Source organism: Amblyraja radiata, chromosome 17 (assembly GCF_010909765.2).
Source record: "Amblyraja radiata isolate CabotCenter1 chromosome 17, sAmbRad1.1.pri, whole genome shotgun sequence".
Lineage (NCBI taxonomy): Eukaryota > Metazoa > Chordata > Chondrichthyes > Rajiformes > Rajidae > Amblyraja > Amblyraja radiata.
Window position 1 is genome coordinate 1607190 of NC_045972.1, and position 22869 is coordinate 1630058.

The window sequence follows — 22869 nt, forward strand, 5'->3', positions numbered from 1 at the left end:
GTCAGAACTGGACCAAGGGTTGAGATTTTTGATTGGAGAAAGGCTAACTTTGAGGAGATGCAAAAGGATTTAAAAGGAGTGAATTGGGACATTTTGTTTTATGGGAGGAATGTCGAAGAGAAATGGAGGTCATTTAAAGGTGAAATTTTAAGAGTACAGAATCTTTATGTCCCTGTTCGGTTGAAAGGAAATAGTAATAATTGGAAAGAGCCATGGTTTTCATGGGAAATTGGACACTTGGTTCGGAAAAAGAGAGAGATCTACAATAATTATAAGCAGCATGGAGTAAATGAGGTGCTTGAGTATAAAGAATGTAAAAAGAATCTTAAGAAAGAAATTAGAAAAGCTAAAATAAGATATGAGGTTGCTTTGGCAAGTAAGGTGAAAGTAAATCCAAAGGGTTTCTACAGCTATATTAATAGCAAAAGGATAACGAGGGATAAAATTGGTCCATTAGAGAGTCAGAGTGGACAGCTATCTGCAGAGCCAAAAGAGATGGGGGAGATATTAAACAATTTATTTTCTTCTGTATTCACTAAGGAGAAGGATATTGAATTATTTGAGGTAAGGGAAACAAGTAGAGTAACTATGGGAACTATGAGATTCAAAGAAGAGGAAGTACTGACACCTTTGAAAAATATAAAAGTGGATAAGTCTCCAGGTCCTGACAGGATATTCCCTAGGACATTGTGGGAAGTTAGTGTAGAAATAGCAGGGGCTATGACAGAAATATTTCAAATGTCATTAGAAATGGGAATGGTGCCGGAGGATTGGCGTACTGCGCATGTTGTTCCATTGTTTAAAAAAGGTTCTAAGAGTAAACCTAGCAATTATAGACCTGTTAGTTTGACGTCAGTGGTGGGCAAATTAATGGAAAGGATACTAAGAGATAATATATATAAGCATCCGGATAAACAGGGTCTGATTAGGAACAGTCAACATGGATTTGTGCCTGGAAGGTCATGTTTGACTAATCTTCAATTTTTTGAAGAGGTTATTAGGGAAACTGATGAGGGTAAAGCGGTGGATGTTGTCTATATGGACTTCAGTAAGGCCTTTGACAAGGTTCCACATGGAAGGTTGGTTAAGAAGATTCAATTGTTGGGTATAAATGCAGGAATAGCAAGATGGATTCAACAGTGGCTGAATGGGAGATGCCAGAGAGTAATGGTGGATGGCTGTTTGTCAGGTTGGAGGCCGGTGACTAGTGGGGTGCCTCAGGGATCTTTGTTGGGTCCACTGTTGTTTGTCATATACATCAATGATCTGGATGATGGTGTGGTAAATTGGATTAGTAAGTATGCAGATGATACTAAGATAGGTGGTGTTGTGGATAATGAAGTAGATTTTCAAAGTCTACAGAGAGATTTAGGCCATTTGGAAGAGTGGGCTGAAAGATGGCAGATGGAGTTTAATGCTGATAAGTGTGAGGTGCTACATCTTGGCAGGACAAATCAAAATAGGACGTACATGGTAAATGGTAGCGAATTGAGGAATGCAGTTGAACAGAGGGATCTAGGAATAACACTGCATAGTTCCCTAAAGGTGGAATCTCATGTAGATAGAGTGGTAAACAAAGCTTTTGGTGTGCTGGCCTTCATAAATCAGAGCATTGAGTATAGAAGTTGGGATGTAATGTTAAAATTGTACAAGGCATTGGTGAGGCCAATTCTGGAGTATGGTGTACAATTATAGGAAAGATGTCAACAAAATAGAGCGAGTACAGAGGAGATTTGCTAGAATGTTGCCTGGGTTTCAGCAACTAAGTTACAGAGAAAGGTTGAACAAGTTAGGGCTTTATTCTTTGGAGTGCAGAAGGTTAAGGGGGGACTTGATAGAGATCTTTAAAATGATGAGAGGGATAGACAGAGTTGACGTGGATAAGCTTTTTCCATTGAGAGTAGGGAAGATTCAAACAAGAGGACATGATTTGAGAATTAAGGGACCGAAGTTTAGGGGTAACATGAGGGGGAACTTCTTTACTCAGAGAGTGGTAGCTGTGTGGAATGAGCTTCCAGTGGAAGTGGTGGAGGCAGGTTCGATTTTATCATTTAAAAATAAATTGGATAGCTATATGGACGGGAAAGGAATAGAGGGTTATGGTCTGAGTGCAGGTAGATGGGACTAGGGGAGAATAAGTGTTCGGCACGGACTAGAAGGGCCGAGATGGCCTGTTTCCGTGCTGTAATTGTTATATGGTTAAATATTGTATTGGTAGTTAGTGTTAGTCACAAGTAGTGTTAGTAGTTAGTGTTAGTCACAGGACGTAGTGTTAGTAGATAGTTTTAGTCACAAGTAGTTAGTATTAGTGACAGGACACAGGTTATCTTTGTCTTTAACCCATTGTAGTTTGAAGTCTGGATTTGGAAAGTGTTGTTCAGTCCTTCCTTCCCTGTCATTGGAAGAGCTGGTGCTGGAGTAAAGTATAGGGTGGTATTTCGGGCTCAGGTTATGAGAGCATTGATGAAGAGACTTGACTCCATAGGCCACCATGGCAGCTGGGGAATTTAAATACTAGCAATTTAAAAAAATTTTACAAGATGTTGAAGGAAAGATGCTGTTAAGCTGGAAAGAGTGCAGCAAAGGAGATTTACGAGGATGTTGCGTGTACTTAAGGGCCAGAGCTATAGGGAGATGTTGGACAGGCGAGGACTTTATTCCTTGAAGTGGGAAGGCTGAGGTGTTAGATGAACGAGGTTTAGGTCTGGATTTGTCCTTGAGGGTCTCCTGAGAGTGATGGGCTGAAGAGCATTTTGTTAAATGCTGTACTATGTAGGAGGGAAGAGACTGCAGACCTAAGACTTTTGCCTCCATCACAGTGAGGAGATGCTGGGTGGACTCACTGCGGTGGATGTTAATATGTGTTTATTGTTGTTTTATATTGTATTGTATTGTATGTATGACTGCTTCAATTTCGTTCAGACTTCGGTCTGAATGACAATAAAGGCTATCTAATCTATTCTATCGCAACAATTGCTCACATTTGCATCCTGTGAATGAAGTTAACAATAAAGATTTGTATGTTGACACCCAGGAGAGTATGAGAGAGATTTAAATCAGAGGATTGACCCGGTTACATGCAAATCTGTCAGGCAGGAGTGGGCAGAATCCAGTAAATGTTCTGAGGAAGGTTTGAGCCTGCCAAAGCCTGCCGTGCCCCATACATTATATTCTTAAATAAACAAGATGAAACAGGTAGCTCTCTTTCGCAAGTTCCACATTTCCCCTTCCCACTGTCTCATTGTCATCGTTGTACTGTTTCCCTCCCATGAGTGCTACAAAGCCCTGAGGCACCCTTGGCACCAGGTAACCCTGCAGTTCATCATAAATGTGCCAGCTCCCTACCCAGGAGCAGTGAGTCAACTCAGCAGTGCACCCTTACACATTATTCATCTGTGCCTGAATTTGAGTGTAATGGGCCTGTCCCACTTGCCGATTTTTTAGGTAACTGCCGGCGACTGTCATTGTAATAGCAGGTTGCCGAAAAAACAGCGATAACCTAGGTCATTTTCGCCCTTGTTCCAGAACAAGGGGTCACAGTTTAAAGATAAGGGGGAAATCTTTTAGGACCGAGATGAGGAAAACATTTTTCACACAGAGAGTGGTGAATCTCTGGAATTCTCTGCCACAGAAGGTAGTTGAGGCCAGTTCGTTGGCTATATTTAAGAGGGAGTTAGATGTGGCCCTTGTGGCTAAAGGGATCAGGGGGTATGGAGAGAAGGCAGGTACAGGATACTGAGTTGGATGACCAGCCATGATCATATTGAATGGCGGTGCAGGCTCGAAGGACCGAATGGCCTACTCCTGCACCTATTTTCTATGTTTCTATGTCATCCTGGTGACAACCTACGACAGCACCTACGTCAGGAGAAGTCAAGCTACGCTCATTGGCGTCAAGCCCATTGTCGCTGAAAATTTTCAACATGTTGGAAATTTAGTGACGACCAGAAAGACGTTACGACTTTTTGCACGACTGGCGACCATCGGCAAACATGTGGCGACAAAAAAGCGCCTAAGTGGGACAGGCTCATAATGTTTTCACCTCACAGACTTGTGTGGAGGAGGGGTCATGCTGGGCATGGAGGGGTCATGCGTGTGATATTGTAGAGTGCGGGAGAGCAGCAATGATTTGCGAGACGTGTTGCAACGTGAGGCCCTTGTGGTTTTTAGATGGAAATATTGTAGTTTAAATGAACACTAGTCAGTCTGGGAATTTAATAAATTGCTTTCATATTATTAGCTGTTTACCGTCTATATTGGAATGGATTACTAATTACATGTTTCATTTAGTTGATAGACATGATTGAGAAATGCTTCCAGTTCATGGAGATGTTTTTTGATTAGGATTTCATTCGTTTTACTGCCATTGTCATTATTTATCGAATGTTTTATTCATAGATTTTTGATGGGAACCACAATTAAATCTACCTCTTTCCTAAGATCTGCAAAGTGAAAGTGTGAAAAGTTGCGCCACAGGTTCTCACCTTAAACCCATGCCTTTTAGTTCTCGATTCTCGTACTCTGGGCAAAAAAGACTTGTATTCTCATAATTGTGCTCCAAGGGAATAATGTCCTAAAGGGCCTGCCCCACTTGACAAATTTTTTCAACGACAGCCGACGTCATATCAGGGTCGCCAAAAGATTTTGAACATTTCAAAATCCAGCGGCGACAAAAAAAATGTTGCGAAACTTGAAAAAACACCGCGCGTTAAACATCATCACACCGCACATTTTTCGGTAACCTGATACGTCAGTCAATGATACCGGCAGTCGCCAAAAAAATCGCCAAGTGGGACAGGCCCTTAACCTTTCCCTATAGCTCAGGCCCTCCAGGCCTGCCGATAATTTCTATGAAATTCCCAATTTCTACTGTGCTGGGAGGTTGACTGGAGTTCAGCACTGTGTTCCTGTGTTTCAGGGATGGGCGAGGAGTCGGGGAAGGTGGATGTGGTGCTGTTGGGGGAGCTGGAACTGACTAGATGTGTGGAGGATGTGTACAAGGTAAGACCAGCAAACGTTTGATACTGTTCTCTGCTCAAACGGCACCTCTGGGGATGAGAGTTCTCTTTGCTAGGAGTCATTTCGGATAAAGCCACGTTACATTTGTGCCAGTATAAGGCTCCTTCTGGAAGTATAAAATTATATGGCATGTCACTGATTACTCTGCAGATTCACAACAGAAAGTACAAACGGTTGTATTAGCAAATCCAATGCACAGGAATACGAGAGACTCGCCTGGTCCACAGACCACCCTCCAAAAGCATCAACACCAGGTGCTGCCTCCATAAAGCGGCCTCTATCCTCAAGGCCCACCTCTTCTCACTGCTACCATCGGGCAGGAGGTACACAAGCCTGAAGTCCTACACCACCAAGTTCAGGATCAGCGACTTTCCTGCAACCTTTAGGTTCTTGAACCAACCTGCAGATCCCTAATCCTAAGGGAACACCACAGTCCACCTCTTGAACTACTATGAGGTTTTTATAATTGTGTTTTGTACTAATTGTGTTTTGTCCTAATATCTTGTTTTTTCTGGAGTTTTTTTTCAACAGAATTTTACGTATCATTTATACATAATTTGTTTTGTGTGTTTGTCCATGAGTATGTGATGCTGCTGCACGCAACATTTTCATTGTGGACAGAGACATAGAAAGTAGGTGCAGGAGTAGGCCGTTTGGTATTTCGAGCCAGCACCGCCATTCAGTATGATCATGGCTGATCATCCACAATCAGTACCCTGTTCCTGCTTTTTCCCCATATCCCTTGATTCAGTTAGCCCTAAGAACTAAATCTATCTCGAAAACATCTAGTGAATCGGCCTTCATTTCCTTCTGTGACAGACAATTCCACAGATTCACAACTCTCTGGGTGAAAAGGTTTTACCTCATCTCAGTCCTAAATGGCCTACCCCTTATTCTTAAACTGGTTCTGGCCTCCCCCAACATGGGGAACATTTTGTCCAATCCCTTAAGAATTGTATATGTTTCTATAAGATCCCCTCTCATCCTAAATTCCAGTGAACATAAGCCCAGTCGACCCATTCTTTACCTCACCTTACATGTGACCACAAACTCAACTTGACTACAGCTTTTACCTCTCGTTCCATTTATTTTTCTAAGAGGCGCTGAAGTTAATCACATGATCAGCACTAAAAGCCTGGGATGGGGGGAGACAGGAAACCAGACGAGACCTGGGGAGAGCTGGAGCGTTGCGTACTGTCCTATTGCCATGTTGGCCCTACGTGACTGAATGCTCGGGGCTTTTCTGTGTGACTGGTGTATATTTGTGTAGGCGTGAGTTTTATTCAAGTGTAAAGTGGAGATATTAGTGTGAAATTTAGATTTACATTAGTGATACGGAATGAGATGAACGTGTGATGTGATGGATATAAGTGCACCACCTGAGCCAGCCAGTGTCACCGTGGTTTATACTGGTGTGTGACTGCCTATTTGGGAGTATCTCTTGGTCTGTCAGTGTGGGTGGCTGGGTGTACAGTACTGGGCAACCCTGCAGCCTGGATGTTAATTGCTATGTAGCAGGGGTGGGTTTGTGTGCACACACAGACTGAGCCCACTGAACACAAGCCCCAGGCTGACACTAAGTCTCAGGCCCCTGGGAGCACAATCGACTTTTAAGCTCGATAAATGAAAACTAAACTACTGCAGATGCTGTAACTCAGAAATAAAAACAACAAATGGTGATCACTCTTCCTTGTGTGTAAGCTCTCTTCCCCAGATCTGATGCTGAGTCTTTGATCGGGCGTTTCTCTGTCCAGTGACAATGCCTGGTCTGTGTGTGTGTGTCTAGTACTCTGCTGTGGGCCTAGTTGGACTCTAATCCAAGCCCAGCTGAAACTCTACAGGCATCATGGAGGGCTGTGACAGTGTGCGATTTGGATTACATTAGTCTGGGCTTGTACTATTGTGCAGCCTGGATATATATTCCACGCTAATTGCTGCTTGTGTCTGTCCTTTGCCTCTCAGGTGTGTGTTGTCGGAAATGATCCTGTCCCCAGGCTGATGGAGTCTGTGCAAATGGTGATTCCAGCTGTCTTTAATCTTCACTGTTTCACCAAGCAAGGGGTATCGCATTTGCGGTGGGTTATTCACTTTTTCACTTTTTCTCGTCCTGTTTGTTAGAAGTGGTGGGTTTTGATGTGTTTCCCAGGGCGGGGCGCGGCACAGTGTCCAGCTTCCACACCGTGGACACCAGTGTAGCAGTGTGGAGGGGTAGTGGCGGAAGGCAAGGCAACAGCATGGTACAGAAATCAGGACTTTAACGCTGCTCTTCAGCCGATTAGGACAAAGTCTCATGGATCGATGCCACGTAGCTTTGTGACTGACCAGTGGACTGGGAGCTGGACACCAGTGTGTGAGCTGGACACCAGTGTGTGAGCTGGTGACGGCCTGGGCGTGAGAGCAGCCGGTCCTTGTCCCGCCCCATCGGGTGACCGGGGGGCTCAAACGTGTGGAGTACTGGTGGTTGAGCAAGCCCCCGCTCAGCCGGAAGTACTCATCGGACCAAGGCGCCGTAATCCATCCCGGGAGCCGGTCCCACACAATTTGAGCCGCCTTTCCTCGACACCCTTCGTCTCCCTCCGAGACGCAGGGAGGCGTGTCCTGTACAGGCTCCTCCTCCACACCCTGCACTTCCTCGCCCTGGTCCACCGTCCGGACACCAAGTGGCGGTCGGTGTTCCCTTCCGGTCGCGAGGGGGGCCCCCGGTGGGGGTCCCTCTACGCAGGGATTCTCCCGCTCTACATTGGGGACCTGGGGTGGAGGGTATTGCACCGAGGTGTTCCCTGCAACCTGTTTCTCTCGCGGTTCACAGACTCGCCAGCCGCCTGCCACTTTTGCGGGCTGGAAGAGTCTGTGTACCACGTGTACATGGAGTGCGTGAGGCTGCAGCCACTATTTGAATATCTAAAGGGGCTGCTCCTTGCCTTCTGGCTGCATTTTTCACCCACCATCCTCATCTTTGGACACCCTGTGCGTAGGGGAGAGGGTAGGGCTGAAGATGTCCTGGTTGGGTTGCTCCTGGGCCTGGCCAAGCTGGCCATCCGCGAGTCACGGCGCCAGACGGTGGAGGGCTCTACCCGAGCCGGCTGCCTGCCCCTTTTCCGGGGTTACGTCCGTGCCCGGGTGGGATTAGAAAGGGAATACGCCCTGTCTACGGGCACCCTGAGGGAGTTCCGGGACCGCTGGGCTCCGCAGGGTGTTGAATGTATCCTCAATAAGGATTGTATCATAGTTGTATAGTAGGTTATTACATGTTTGTATTGTATTATGGTGGTGGGTTCTGGCTTGTTTTATTGTAATGTACATATTATTTTTAATAATTGAATAAATTTTTTGATTTAAAAAAAAAAAAAAAAAAAAAAAAAGTGTGAGAGCTGGACACTAGTGTGTGAGCTGGACACCAGTGTGAGCTGGACACCAGTGTGAGCTGGACACCAGTGTGAGCTGGACACCAGTGTGAGCTGGGCACTAGTGTGTGAGCTGGGCACTAGTGTGAGCTGGACACCGGGAGATCAGCTTGGTTATTGCGCACCTCACGGTGGTTCAGCACTTCAACTCCCACTCCCATTCCGAATCCGACATTTCTGTCCTGGGCCGCCTCCATGGCCAGAGTGAGGCCTACCGTTGACAAGGCATAGACAATATGGACCAATGTGGGCAAATGAGATTAGTGTAGATTGGCAAGAAGGTCGTAGAGCAGTTCTGATCAGTGACCTTGGACCATGACTGAAGAACGGTTACATCTGCCTTTGTCTCTGTAAATACTCGCTGACAGGCTGAGAATCTCCAGGCTTTTCTTATTTACATTTGCTACTCTCTTCCTTGCTCCTTTTTAAGAGCACTTGTATCGTGATTTGCCTTTTGTTAGTTTAGGTTGGGATGGACGTGGTGGGTTGAGAGGCCCGTTGCTGTGCCCGTCAACCCAGCCCATCCACACATGACACTAATGTGCAAGCTCGCCACAGACGGCACCAGATGTCAGGATTCTGGAGCTTGAGTCTGCAGTTTGATATCTGTGCCACCAAAACTACCAATGAGTGGAATCAGATTACACGTGCTCTTAAAACGGTGGGAAGCAAGAGAATGGACAATGTAAATAAGAAAACCCTGGAGATTTGCTATCTGTCAGCGAGTATATGTGGGAAGACAAAGGCAGATGTAACAGTTCTTCAGCCGTGGTCGGCACAGTGGGTAGAGCTGCTGCCTCACAGTGCCAGAGACCCACGTTACATTCTGACTATGGGTGCTATCTGTGCAGAGTTTGCACATTTGCCCTGTGACCACGTGGATTTCCTCTAGATGCTCCGGTTTCTTCCCACACTCCAAAGATGTGCAGGTTTGTCGGTTAATTGGTCTCTAAATTGCCCCTAACGTGTAGGGAGTCGATGAGAAAGTGGCATAATATCGAACTAATATGTATGGGTGATCAGTGGTTGGATTAGACTTGATGGGCTGAATGGCCTTTCCATGGTGTATCTCTAAACTAAACTAAATTTGTGGAGAGACAAAGGCAGAGTAACAGTCTTCAGTTATGGTCTCAAGTCATTGACTTGAACTGTTACCTGTTAGACAATGGACATTAGGTGCAGGAGTAGGCCATTTGTTCACTTTGTTTCTCATCAAAAGTTACATTGAGTCCTTGTCCATTGGATTGATGACTGTTCTGTCTGTTCTTGGTCCTTGCTAACACTCTTTTACCCTCACCAGGTCTACTTGCCTGGAAATTATTTTGTGGTTCTTGCAGAAATCCGAGAAACAGATAGCTCTGGTGATGTTGAAGCGACTTGCAGGCCTGTTGCCGATGGACATTTTGTTGCAGCCGCTTTACCGCTTCACAGCAGGTAGCGAGGGGGGTGTGCGACTGGTTGCAAAGGAGCAGGAAAGGTAAGTGATTTCTGCAATTATGCAATAAGAATCTCACCAAAAACCACACCTTAAAACCAACTTTTACACAAGGTTTGTTCAAATTTCCCACCACATCCTGAATGACTCACTGTCAAACTTTGCTCAACAATTGCTCCTGTGCAACAGCTGGGGTGTTTAAAAGGCAGTTATTAATTTGTGAAAATGACATCTTTATACTTGTTGGCAGACAAGTGTTGATACGTTGATACTTGGAAAGGCCAGGTTTGGAGGGATATGGACCAAACGTGGGCAGATGGGACTAGTGTAGTTGGGACATGTTGACAGGTGTGGGCAAGTTGGGCCAAAGGACCTATTTCCATACTATGACTCTTAAGAGAGTAAAATTTTTGCCCAACTAAAATCGTTGAAAAGCGACATAATGTTTTTGCAGGAGACACACATGAAACAACAAACACAAATAAGATTAAAGGCGAATTGGATAGGCCAAACATACTACTCCTCATTTACTTCTAAATCTAGGGGTACAGCTATTCTTATTAGGAAAGGTATTCCTTTTAAATTAAAGAATACCATATCAGATAAAGAGGGAAGATATATTATAGTTTCGGGTGAAATTTATGCAACCCCACTAACTTTGATAAATATTTATGCTCCGAATTTTGATAACCCCCACTTTTTTGATAAAATTATTGACATAATATCAGAGTTTAATTACCAAAATGTGATAATAGGGGGGGACTTTAACTGTGTTTTAGATTCATATCTAGATAAATCAGCAAAACAAAAGAAGAGTAATTTAAAATCTAAAACTAGCGAACTTCTAAATACATATATAAAAAATACGAATATAATAGATGTATGGAGATCTGCTAATCCAGTTGGAAGGGAATACTCGTTTTACTCTTCGGTGCATAAAACTTATTCAAGAATTGATTATTTTTTAGTGGATATGAAATTAATGCCATATACAAACAACCCAACATACCACATTAGTAGTATCTCAGATCACTCCCCGTTGACATTTTCAGTAAAATTTGAGGGAATGCAGGGAAAAAAATTTTTTTTGTGGTTTAATACACATATTTTAAATGACGTGCAAGGCTATCAATATTTAAAACAACAAATGGAACTTTTTTTCGATACAAATGATATACCAGGTACTTTGCCTTCTTTATTATGGGAAACTTTTAAGGCATTTATGAGAGGAATTATAATTTCATATCAAAGTTTTCAAAATAAAAAGAATAAGACAGAACAATTGTTGTTAGAACAAGAAATCAGACAGTTAGAGATGGATAATGCCAAAGATTCCACGACAGATAAACACAATAAGATAATATTACTGAAATTTAAACTTAATCGAATTTTATCGGCAAGGGTAATAAGACTATTCCAAATGACAAAACAGGAACATTTTGAGTTTGGTGACAAACCACATAAGCTTTTAGTTCGCCAATTGAAAAAACAAGAAAAGGAAAATACTATAACCAAAATTAAATCAGAGGAAGGAGAATTACTAATACTACCTAAAGATATTAATAATAGATTTGCCCAATTTTATCAAAACTTATATACATCTAAAATTAAAAGAGAAGATAGTAAAATAAAAAAATTTCTAGATAATTGTAATCTTCCAATACTGGACCTTTTGGAACAAGAGGAATTAGGAGCTCAAATTACAATCAAAGAAATAGGTGAAACAATAAAATCGCTGAAAAATGGTAAGACACCGGGACCAGATGGTTTTAATAATGAATTTTATAAAAAATTTCAGGAGATAACAACCCCTTATTTATTTAATTTATACTCCCATGCTTTTAAAGAAAACAAACTACCTGAAACACTAACAGAATCAACTATTACACTTATTCCAAAAAAAGATAAAGATTTAGAAGATCCGGGCTCGTACAGAGCTATATCACTTTTAAATACAGATCAGAAAATTTTAGCAAAGATTTTATCAAGAAGATTAAGCAAATATATTAGTAAATTGATAAACCCTGATCAAACGGGGTTTATACCTAAAAGATACTCATTTAATAATCTGAGACGTCTGTTTAATATAATGTACTCGCATAAAGTAGAGGAAGAAGATATATCAATTATTTCTTTGGATGCAGAGAAAGCATTTGATCAGGTAGAGTGGCAATACTTATATAAAGTACTACAAAAATTTAATATGGGAGAGAATTTTATAAGATGGGTAAAATTATTATATGATAAACCGATGGCAAGAATTTTAACTAATAACATGTTATCTCAAAAATTTCAACTATCAAGGGGTAATAGGCAGGGATGTGCACTATCACCCCTGCTATTTGCCCTTATGATAGAACCCCTGGCTGAAAGTATAAGAATTCATCCGAATATTCAGGGCTATAATACCAGAGACTCAAAGAATAAAATCTCATTATATGCAGACGATATACTTTTATATATTACAAAGTCACAAACGAGCATACCAAATTTATTAAACTTAATAGAGGAATTTGGGTCTTTTTCTGGATATAGAATAAACTGGAATAAAAGTGAAATCATGACATTAAAACCTCAAGAACCTACACACTTACTGAAGTTCCCCTTTAAAATTGCAACAGAAAAATTTAAATATTTGGGTATTCAGATTACTAGAAAATATAAAGCATTATTCAATGCTAATTTCATGCCTTTATTAAATAAACTTAATACGTCGATTAAATTTTGGAAAACACTTCCCTTATCATTATTAGGTAGAATAAATGCAATAAAAATGATCTTCCTACCACAATTACTATACCTATTTCAATCTATACCGATATATATACCAAAATACTTTTAAAAAAAATTAGACTCTAATATTACTAATTATATTTGGGACTATAGATCACATAGAATCACAAAAAAACACTTATGTAAACCAAAAGAGGTCGGGGGACTTTCACTTCCGAATTTTATGTATTATTACTGGGCAGTGCATATTAAGAATATGATTTATTGGTTGGATAGTGCTACCCAACAGACAGAATGGATAAAAATGGAGAAGGAGGATTGCCATCCTAGTAATATAGGAACGATCCTCTTCTCCCCAAAAAAACTGAATAACACAATATATAAGAAGAACCCAATTATATATGGTACAATAAGAATTTGGAAACAAATAAAATTATCTTTAAAATTAAGAAATCTATCACTGTTAATGCCAATAGCGAATAACCCTTTATTTAAACCATCTCTTATTGATAAGACATATAACCAATGGGAAAGTCTCGGAATTAGAAGGATCGGGGATATGTATGAAATGGGAAACTTACTATCATTCCAACAATTACAATTAAAATTTAAATTGAAAAACAACCAATATTTTAAATATCTTCAGATTTGCGATTTCGTGAAAAAATATATACAAGGATATCAAAAAGTAACTCCTGACTTATTGGAAGAGGCAATGAATATTGAAGCTGACTCACAAAAATTAATATCATATTTATATAATAGTATTCTAAATATAGACCTACCATCGACAGAGGTACTTAGAGAAGAGTGGGAACGGGAACTAATGATAAAAATTACGAAGGTTAAATGGGAAAAATACCTGATATATATTCACAAATGTTCAATTAATGTAAGACATAATTTAATACAATTTAAAATTGTACATAGATTATATTACTCAAAAACAAGATTGAACAAATTTTATCCAAATATATCCGCCACCTGTGATAAATGTCTAGCCCAAAAGGCAACTATAACACACTCCTTAGTCTCCTGCATAAAACTTTATAGATTTTGGAATGATATTTTTGAAATATTTACAAAATTATTCAAGACAAGAATGGAACCTAATACTGAAATGATTATATTTGGCGTAATGGAAGATGGGAATAAATTGAACACATCTCAAAATCTATTCCTTAACTATGGTTTAATAATAGCAAAAAAATTAATTCTTAAATTTTGGAAAGGTACATCAATACCAACGCTTAAAATGTGGATTGCAAGTATGTTGGACACCGCTCATCTTGAGGAAATGCGATTCCTCCTAATGGATAAATCAGACCAATTCATAACGAGTTGGTCTCCATTCGTCGTTTTTTTGGAATCATATGGTGCAACACAACTGTAAAAAATAACTGTTTCAGGACTGGACGAGGGTTGGTCAAGACTATAAATAATGATCTCCTTTTTTTTTTTTTTTTTTTTTTTTTTTTTTTTTCTTTTCTTCTCTCTATTCTCTCTCTCAACTTTTTTCATTTACTCGTTTTCTTTTTTCACACACTATATATTTCACATCTTTCTATCCTTTACTATCTAACTTCTTTTTCTTATTCTAATCTTTTTTCAGTGTAACAAAAAAAAAAAAAGAAGTTGTACATAAAATGTATTATGAAAATATATATTAGGCACTTTGGTGCCATATGACTGTACTTACTTCTAATAAAATAAAATATTAAAAAAAAAAAAAGAGAGACAAAAGAGACTGCAGATGCTGTAATCTGGAGCAAAAACAAGGTGCTGGAGGAAGTCAGTATGGCAGGCAGCATGTGTTTAAGCACAGGGATGGCTGACACGAGTTCCGGTGCAGAGTCTTGACTCGTAACGCCAACCTCCACAGTGCTGCTGACACAAGTTGAAATACATGGTTGAAAGAAGGACGGGGCTGGCAATTCAACCCTCGAGTGCAGGGTTGTGACAGGAACGGGGGTGTCAGTAGAAGTGGCGTGGCAACAATGATGTAAGTAATGTGACAATAGACAATAGGTGCAGGAGTAGGCCATTTGACCCTTCGAGCCAGCACCGCCATTCAATGTGATCATGGCTGATCATCCCCAATCAGTACCCCGTTCCTGCCTTCTTGCCATATCCCCTGACTCCGCTATCTTTAAGAGCCCTATCTAGCTCTCTCTTGAAAGTATCCAGAGAACCGGCCTCCACAGAATTCCACAGACTCACTACTCTCTGTGAGAAAAAGTGTTTCCTCGTCTCCGTTCTAAATGGCTTACCCCTTATTCTTAAACTGTGGCCCCTGGTTCTGGACTCCCCCAACATCGGGAACATGTTTCCTGCCTCTAGCGTGTCCAAACCCTTAACAATCTTATATGTTTCAATAAGATAACCTCTCATCCTTCTAAACTCCAAGAGTGTACAAGCCCAGCTGCTCCATTCTCTCAGCATATGACAGTCCCTCCATCCCAGGAATTAACCTTGTAAACCTCCCCTGCACTCCCTCAATAACAAGAATGCCCTTCCTCAAATTAGGGGACCAAAACTGCACACAATACTCCAGGTGTGGTCTCAACAGGGCCCTGTACAACTGCAGAAGGACCTCTTTGCTCCTATACTTGACTCCTCTTGTTATAAAGGCCAACATGCCATTCACTTTCTTCACTGCCTGCTGTAACTGCATGCTGACTTTCATAGACTGATGAACAAGGACCCCAAGATCCCATTGTACTTCCCCTTTTCCCAACTTGACGCCATTTAGATAGTAATCTGCCTTCCTGTTTTTGATTCCAAAGTGGATAACCTCACATTTATCCACATTAAACATCATCTGCCATGTATCTGCCCACTCCCCCAACCTGTCCAAGTCACCCTGCATTCTCATAACATCCTCCTCACACTACCACGCAGCTTTGTGTCATCTGCAAATTTGCTAATGTTACTTTGAATCCCTTCATCTAAATCATTGGTGTATATTGTAAATAGCTGCGGTCCCTGCACCGAGCCTTGCAGTACCCCACTAGTCACTGTCTGCCATTCTGCCATGTGGGAGGAACAAAAGGGCGATCAGTGGCAAAGGAGACTGCAATGTTTAAGAGGCATTTAGTGTGAGCAGACAGGGGATTGAGAGATGCCTTTCATGTGCAAGCAGATGGAAATAGCTAACCTGGCATCGTGGTTGAGGCAGACATGGTGGGCTGCAGGCCTGTGCTGTGCTATGTTGTTCTATGATGAGGGCAATATTTTACGTGGACGTCATGAAGGCATTTAACAAAGTCCTACGGGGAAACTGGTGCAGAATGTTAGGGATCCAGGCATATTGGCAAATGTAATCCAAACCGACTTGGTGAAAGGATGATGGGAGAGGATATCACTTGTGATTGGAAGCCTGTGACCAGTCGTGTTCTGCTGGCATCAGTACTGGCCTTTATTGTTTCTACATTGACAATTTGGATGTTAATGTTAAAGGTGTGATGAATGAGTTTGCAGGGTAATTATGGTGGTGGAGATGGTGATGAGGGTTGTCCAAATCCACGGGATGATATTGATGGGCAGAGCTGTGGCAGATGGAGTTTAATGCTGACCAAGTTGAGGTGATTTGGGAGACCTAGCCGGGTAGGATGCACACAACAAACAGTAGGAGCCAGAGACAAGAGGGACAGAGGGAGTTTGATGTATAGAAAGTGGCAGCTTTATATGAGGAGAACATGCATAAAGCGGGTGATAACAAGCCTGTGGCTCTGGTGTTGGTGGGAAGATTACTGGAAACAGTTATGAGGGTCTTGATTATGTAAAGGTAGGGGTTAATTAATGACAGTCTGTCATTAAGTACATTAAGGGAAAAATGTAGCTAAGTTGAAAATCGGGCCCTCAGAAAACAAATTGGATATCTGTGTGTGGAGTCATAGAGTCATGGAGTGATACAGTATAGAAACAGGCCCACACCGGCTAACATGTCCCAGCTACACTAGTCTAAAGTTGATGCACTAAACCTGTCCTATCCATGTACCTGTCTAACTATTTCTTAAATGTTGGGATAGTCCCAGCCTCAATTACCTCCTCTGGCAACTTGTTCCATTTACCCTCCACCCTTTGTATGAAAAAGTTACCCCTCAGATTCCCATTATGTTGATGGGCAAGGTCCTAAATGAACATCATGTTTTTACTAGGGAGAAATACATCTTCATTTGTAAGTATGAAAGTTAGAAGTGTTAATGGGGCAACTTGAGGACAGTCCATATTACAGAACAGGTACTAGTTGTCTTAAAATGTATGAAGGTAGATAAATCTCTGGGTTCTGATCAGGTATATCCAAAGACACTCTGGGAAGCTGGAAAGGAAATTCAGTCCTGGCTGAGATAATGAATCATCATTGGACATGTATAAGGTGCTGGATGACTGGAGGGTGTCTCTACTTAAGAAAGGCTGCAAAGAAAGCCTGATGTGTGTGGTAGGGAAGGTATTGGAGGGATAAGATAGAAGTGTATTTGGATAGACGGGTTTTTTAGGGCTGGACAGTGCACCATCGTCCTCTCACTGTGGGAGGGATATTTCCCTTTGTAATTCCCTGGTCCACTCCTCTCTTCCCTCCAACCTTCTCGTAGCATTCTCCTCATCATCCACAGGCAATGCAACAGTTATCCTTGAACCTCTTTCAGTCCCAACACACAGAGACTTGAGCAGTGCCAATGAAGCGGGAGGGTCACTGACCTCTGACCTGTGGACGGGCATTGACCTCTGAACTGTGGACGATGGTGCTCTCTGACCTGCGGGCGGGAGAGATGGCGCTGCCCCATGTACTTTGCTTTGTGTCCCTGTGCATGCGCTTGCCAGCTGTGCTCTCCCTGGTATCTTGTCTCCCCCTGAGCCTGGCCGTGACGCACGCTGTGTTTGGTTCACTCAGTGATGATGACGAGGCTCTGTACGGGAAGGTTTGCTGGGAACAGTGGCGGGCAGAGTGTCTGGCGGACGTGTTGAGCAGTCTGCAGGAGAGCAGCATTGCTGGAGATTTCTTCATCGAGTGTTTGAAGGTAGGGGGAGAGCGCTGCATGAATCGAAGGCGGGGGAGAGGGGCTGAGCAGAGGGCTCCTGACACAGTGGACTGGGGAGGGGTTCAACAGGCCGAGTAATCGCAAACTGACCCCGCTCCACTAATGCCCAATTCTAGCCACAAGCAGCAGCACCTTCCAGCAGAGACATCAGGCCCACACACCAGAGTCAGTAACCAGGCCCCTCCCCCATGGAGCACAGCCCCTCATCCCCCTGGACCCTGGTCCTGGGTGGCAGCTAGCAGGCAGCTAGTCGGGCACCCGTGTCCTGGTGATCCCAGGGACTGGCGCAGCACCACCCCCTCCTGTTACCCGGGCTTAGCACTGGGGCCTGACTCACGACCCCCTCCCCCAGCACCGGGCTCGTGCTGGAACTGAGCACTGGGGCCTGACTCGCGTCCCCTCCCCCACACCGGGCTCGTGCTGGAACTAGCCACCCCGTTGCTGCCTTCCCCGCCATCCTCAGCTGTGTTGCACCATTCCCAGCACCGAGCTTCTCCTGCTGCAGCTGGGGAACCATGCAGCTCAGAATGGCAGCAGCTGCACAGCCAAGGATAGGAGCAGCTTGTGATATTGGACACCTTGTGTTGTCGTGTAGATTTAATGAGTGGTTGTGTTCACTTCCCAGGGCCTTGCGAGCTTCGCGGGAGAGAACGACTGCAGCCCTGCACCGGGTTGCACTGGTGCTGTGCCTGACTTGGAGCAGCAGCAGCTGATCACAGTGCAGCTTGTTGCTGTCATGTGTGAGAGAATCGGACACTCTGTCTTCAGCAACACTGTGCAGGTGAGCGTAACGTTTCTGCTCTTTGCCAAACCCTGCAGCCTGGCCCACTGCTGTGCATTGGTTGCAGGGGTGCAGCGGTGATGCTGCTCTCCAGCGCAGGGTTTGTGTGGGGGGGGGGGGTCATTCTCCCAGCGTGTTGCTGCCTTGGGGAGCGGGCAGCAGAGCAGATGGGGTTGAGGTGGGCAATGTAATTACTGGCAGCTACTTCTCACAGCTTAACCTGCTACTCCCACTCTGGCTCCTGAACAGAGAATTGATTTAATTCAAACAAGCATGCTGCACAACACCTTTACCACTGTATCTATTGTGTTGCCACTTTCAAGGAGCTATGGCCTCCACCCCATCTCTCTGTACATCAGTCCTGTTAACGGTTGTCATTTACTGTGCACTTTCTTCTTACATTTGACGTTTTAAAGTGGAGTATCTCACACATGTCTGGATTAAATTCTGTCAGTCCACATTTCCAACATGTCTTGTTATATCTGTGAACATATGGAACTGATGCGCTACAATGCTGAGAACTATATTCTGCACTCTTTATCTTCCCCTTTGCTCTATCTATTGTACCTGATTTTGACGATTATATTTATGTATTTCTGATTTGATCGGATAGCAAAGTTTTTCACTGTACACGTGACAATAATAAAGCGAAACCCTTGCTATCCACAACCACGGATTGTAGAGATGTACTGGCACCGACACAATGGGCAGCGCTGCCAAAATTATAAAGCTGCATCACAGAGAGAAGATTTGATAGAATGTTTAAAATATTCAGTCATGGAAAGTACCGTTTTTGACGACTTTGGGGAGGTTGCTGCCTGTCTTTGTGTGGTCTAGGCACTATGTGAGATAACGTTTGCAGTGCAGTCATTGTGCGGTCTAGGCACTATGTGAGATATCGTGTGCTGTGTTGCTGCAGGTGATTGAGTTTATCATGGCCACGCTGAAGCGTTCGTGCACCAGCTTGGTCCACAGGACGGAGGAGGTGGTGGAGGCACAGACACTGAGTATGGGAATGGGACTGGTCGCAGCCATGCTTGGAGGAGCAGTGCAGGTAAGTGGGAGCATCGGGATCAGTGTGATATTTGCCTCGAGTTATGCTGAGGAAAGATTCCCTCCATGTACTAGTGAGACAGATTAATTCACAATCTCGGGGTGGTTCTTCTTAGAACTATGCAAAGTAGATTCAAAGCTCATGCTGAATGAGATGCTAATGTTATTTGCCAAGCCCCTCCTTTCCATGTACCTATCCAAATATGTTTTAAACGCTGTAACTGTATCAACTTCTTTTGGTAGTTTGTTCCATATACCCACCATCCACAGTGTGAAAATGTTGCCCATCAATCCCTTTAAAACATTCCAAATCCCACCTTAAACTTGTGCCATCTAGTTCTCGATTGCCCTACAATGTGGGGGAAAGACAGTGACATTCACCTTGTCTGTCAACATAGGTATCCTCGCAGCTTTTAAACAATTAGACAAATGCAAGAGCTGGGCCAGGATTCAGTACATGTGGAGCCATGAGATAAAATGGGATAGATAGAGCCAGAGCAAGCTCTATCTACAGTGCCCTCCATAATGTTTGGGACAAAGATTCAGATTCAGATTCAATTTTAATTGTCATTGTCAGTGTACAGTACAGAGACAACGAAATGCAAAGACCCATCATTAATTGATTTATTTGCCTCTGTACTCCACAATTTGAGATTTGTAATAGATTGTCAGATTTTAATAAAGGCCATTTTTCGACATTAAAATCTGAGTAAGGTTCTGCAAAAATTTCAGCGCTAAAATGTGCCGTATCGGAGAAGTTACAATAACGGACAGAGTTAGTTAGTTAGTTTGTTCAAAAGGGAACTGCAGATGCTGGAATATCGAAGGTACACAAAATTGCTGGGGAAACTCAGCGGGTGCAGCAGCATCTATGGAGCGAAGGAAATAGGCGACGTTTCAGGCCGAAACCCTTCTTCAGACTGATGGGGGGTTTCGGCCTGAAACGTCGCCTATTTCCTTCGCTCCATAGATGCTGCTGCACCCGCTGAGTTTCCCCAGCAATTTTGTGTACCTTAGTTAGTTAGTTTAGTTTGTTTAGTTAGTTAGTGAACCACATCTTCAATGAGCACAGTCCTGCTGGTTAAGGTTGTTGTTGAGGTGGCAGTTCCAGACTTTAGTTCCTGACATGATGAGGATTGGGGATTTACAGTGCCCTCCATAATGTTTGGGACAAAGACCTATCATTTATTTATTTGCCTCTGTACTCCACAATTTGAGATTTGTAATAGAAAAAAATCACATGTGGTTAAAGTGCACATTGTCCGATTTTAATAAAGGCCATTTTTATACATTTTAGTTTCACCATGTAGAAATTACAGCAGTGTTTATAGCCCCCCATTTCAGGGCACCATAATGTTTGTGACACAGCAATGTCATGTAAATTAATGTAGTCATATTTAGTATTTTGTTGCATATCCTTTGCATGCAATGACTGCTTGAAGTCTGCGATTCATGGACATCACCAGTTGCTGGGTGTCTTCTCTGGTGATGCTCTGCCAGGCCTGTATTGCAGCCATCTTTCGCTTATGCTTGTTTTTGGGGCAAGTCCCCAGTTTTCTCTTCAGCATATAAAAGGTATGCTCAGTTGGGTTCAGATCGGGTGAATGATTTGGCCACTCAAGAATTGACCATTTTTTAGCTTTGAAAAACTCCTTTGTTGCTTTAGCAGTATGTTTGGGATCATTGTCTTGCTGTAGAATGAACCACCGGCCAATGAGTTTTGAGGCATTTGTTTTGAACTTGAGCAGATAAGATGTGTCTATACACTTCAGAATTCAGTATGCTACTACCATCAGCAGTTGTATCATCAATGAAGATAAGTGAGCCAGTACCTTCAGCAGCCACACATGCCCAGGCCATAACACTATGTATAAACACTGCTGTAATTTCTACACAATGAAACCAAAATGTATAAAAATAGCCTTAATTAAAATCTAACGATGTGCACTTTAACCACATGTTTTTTTCTATTACAAATCTCAAATTGTGGAGTACAGAGGCAAATAAATAAATGATGAGTCTTTGTCCAAAACATTATGGAGGGCACTGTACCTGTCCACCTGCCCCTTTACTCCCTCTCCCCCCCCCTCCCTCTCTCCTCTGTCTCCTACCTCTCTCCCCCAGCACTCGCCCTGCTCATGTGATCACATTCTCCGCTTGTCTGCAGCTCACCGCTTCGGACTTTGTGGCCCTGCGACCAATGTTGCCACTGCTGGAGCAGCTGTCAGCTTTACACCCTGACCCTGTGGTACAAGAGCTGGCGTCCGACCTGCGCATCACCATCGCCACCCGTGGAGCCTTCTCCAGTGAAACCGTTTCCAAAGCTGCGCACACGACCATGGGCAAGAAAACCCAGCGTGTCTCTAGATCGACGGGTGGTGGCAGGGCAGAGGAGGCCGGTGCAGGAACCAGAGATGGAGAGGTGCCGTCGCCGGGTAGGCCTGGGAACCCTGAGTGCAGGAACAACTCCACCAGCGACTTCCAGGACATTCTTCAGGCTGCATTTGATCCCGAGGAGTCCACGCGCGCTGCTGCTCTGAGGACACTCACTCACATGATTCAACAGCGCAATCCTGATGCCCAGAGTAACCAGGAGAAGGTCCTCACCGTGAGTCTCATCTTCACTTTCACATTGTCGCAGTTGTTGCGTGTGTTGCTTCATTAACCTCGTCTGATGCCTGACTCCCACCTGTAGGAACCTCTGAATCCTTCTCATTCACAAAACAATTTGTCTTCCTGTTACTGCTGTTAGAGTGCGTAACCTCCAATTTATCTGCGCTATACTGTATTGTATCTGCCCACTGCCTCACCTGTCCATTCTCCCAGCTCAGACAACCACCCAGTTATGTGCTGGATGCATGCCTGGATATATTCCTTGTGAACAGCTGGGATCCCCGCACAATCCCTGTGCTAGCCCATCTGCCAACTGGATATCCTGCATTTAGGTCAGAACAAACATACTCAGAAAAGATTTGTGTTAATTTAGCGGGACATGGACATTACTGGCAAGGCTGGCATTTAGTTGTGAACTATAGGTGAAAGTACCCCCTGCAGGGTGATTTCCAGCATGTTTTTTGTTTAGTTTAGTTTCAAGATACTGCGAGGAAAACAGGCTCTTCAGCCCACCGAGTCCACACCCACCAGCATCCCCGCACATCCTACACACTACGGACAATTTACATTTAGTCTCAGTGTGGAAACAGGTCCTTCGGCCCAGCTTGCCCACACCCGGCCAACAATGTCCCAGCTACCCTTGTCCCACCTGCTTGCGTTGGTCCATAATCCGTCAAACCTGTCCTATCCATGTACCTGTCTAACTGTTTCTTAATCGATGGGATAGTCCCAGCCTCAACTACCTCCTCTGGCAGCTTGTTCCATACACCCACTACCCTTTGTGTGAAA

At 43.3% G+C, this 22869-nt stretch overlaps 1 protein-coding gene across 2 annotated transcripts in view; it reads left to right on the forward strand.

The window, feature by feature from the left end:
• Window positions 1-22869, forward strand: part of tango6 (transport and golgi organization 6 homolog) — a 54810-nt gene that overhangs the window by 12720 nt on the left and 19221 nt on the right. For both annotated transcript variants that reach the window (XM_033035608.1, XM_033035609.1), the window contains exons 7-13: window positions 4919-5001; window positions 6982-7094; window positions 9724-9900; window positions 17486-17612; window positions 18259-18414; window positions 19334-19468; window positions 21635-22075. In XM_033035608.1, coding sequence (XP_032891499.1) covers window positions 4919-5001; window positions 6982-7094; window positions 9724-9900; window positions 17486-17612; window positions 18259-18414; window positions 19334-19468; window positions 21635-22075 — 1232 coding nt within the window. The remainder of the gene's footprint in view (window positions 1-4918; window positions 5002-6981; window positions 7095-9723; window positions 9901-17485; window positions 17613-18258; window positions 18415-19333; window positions 19469-21634; window positions 22076-22869) is intronic.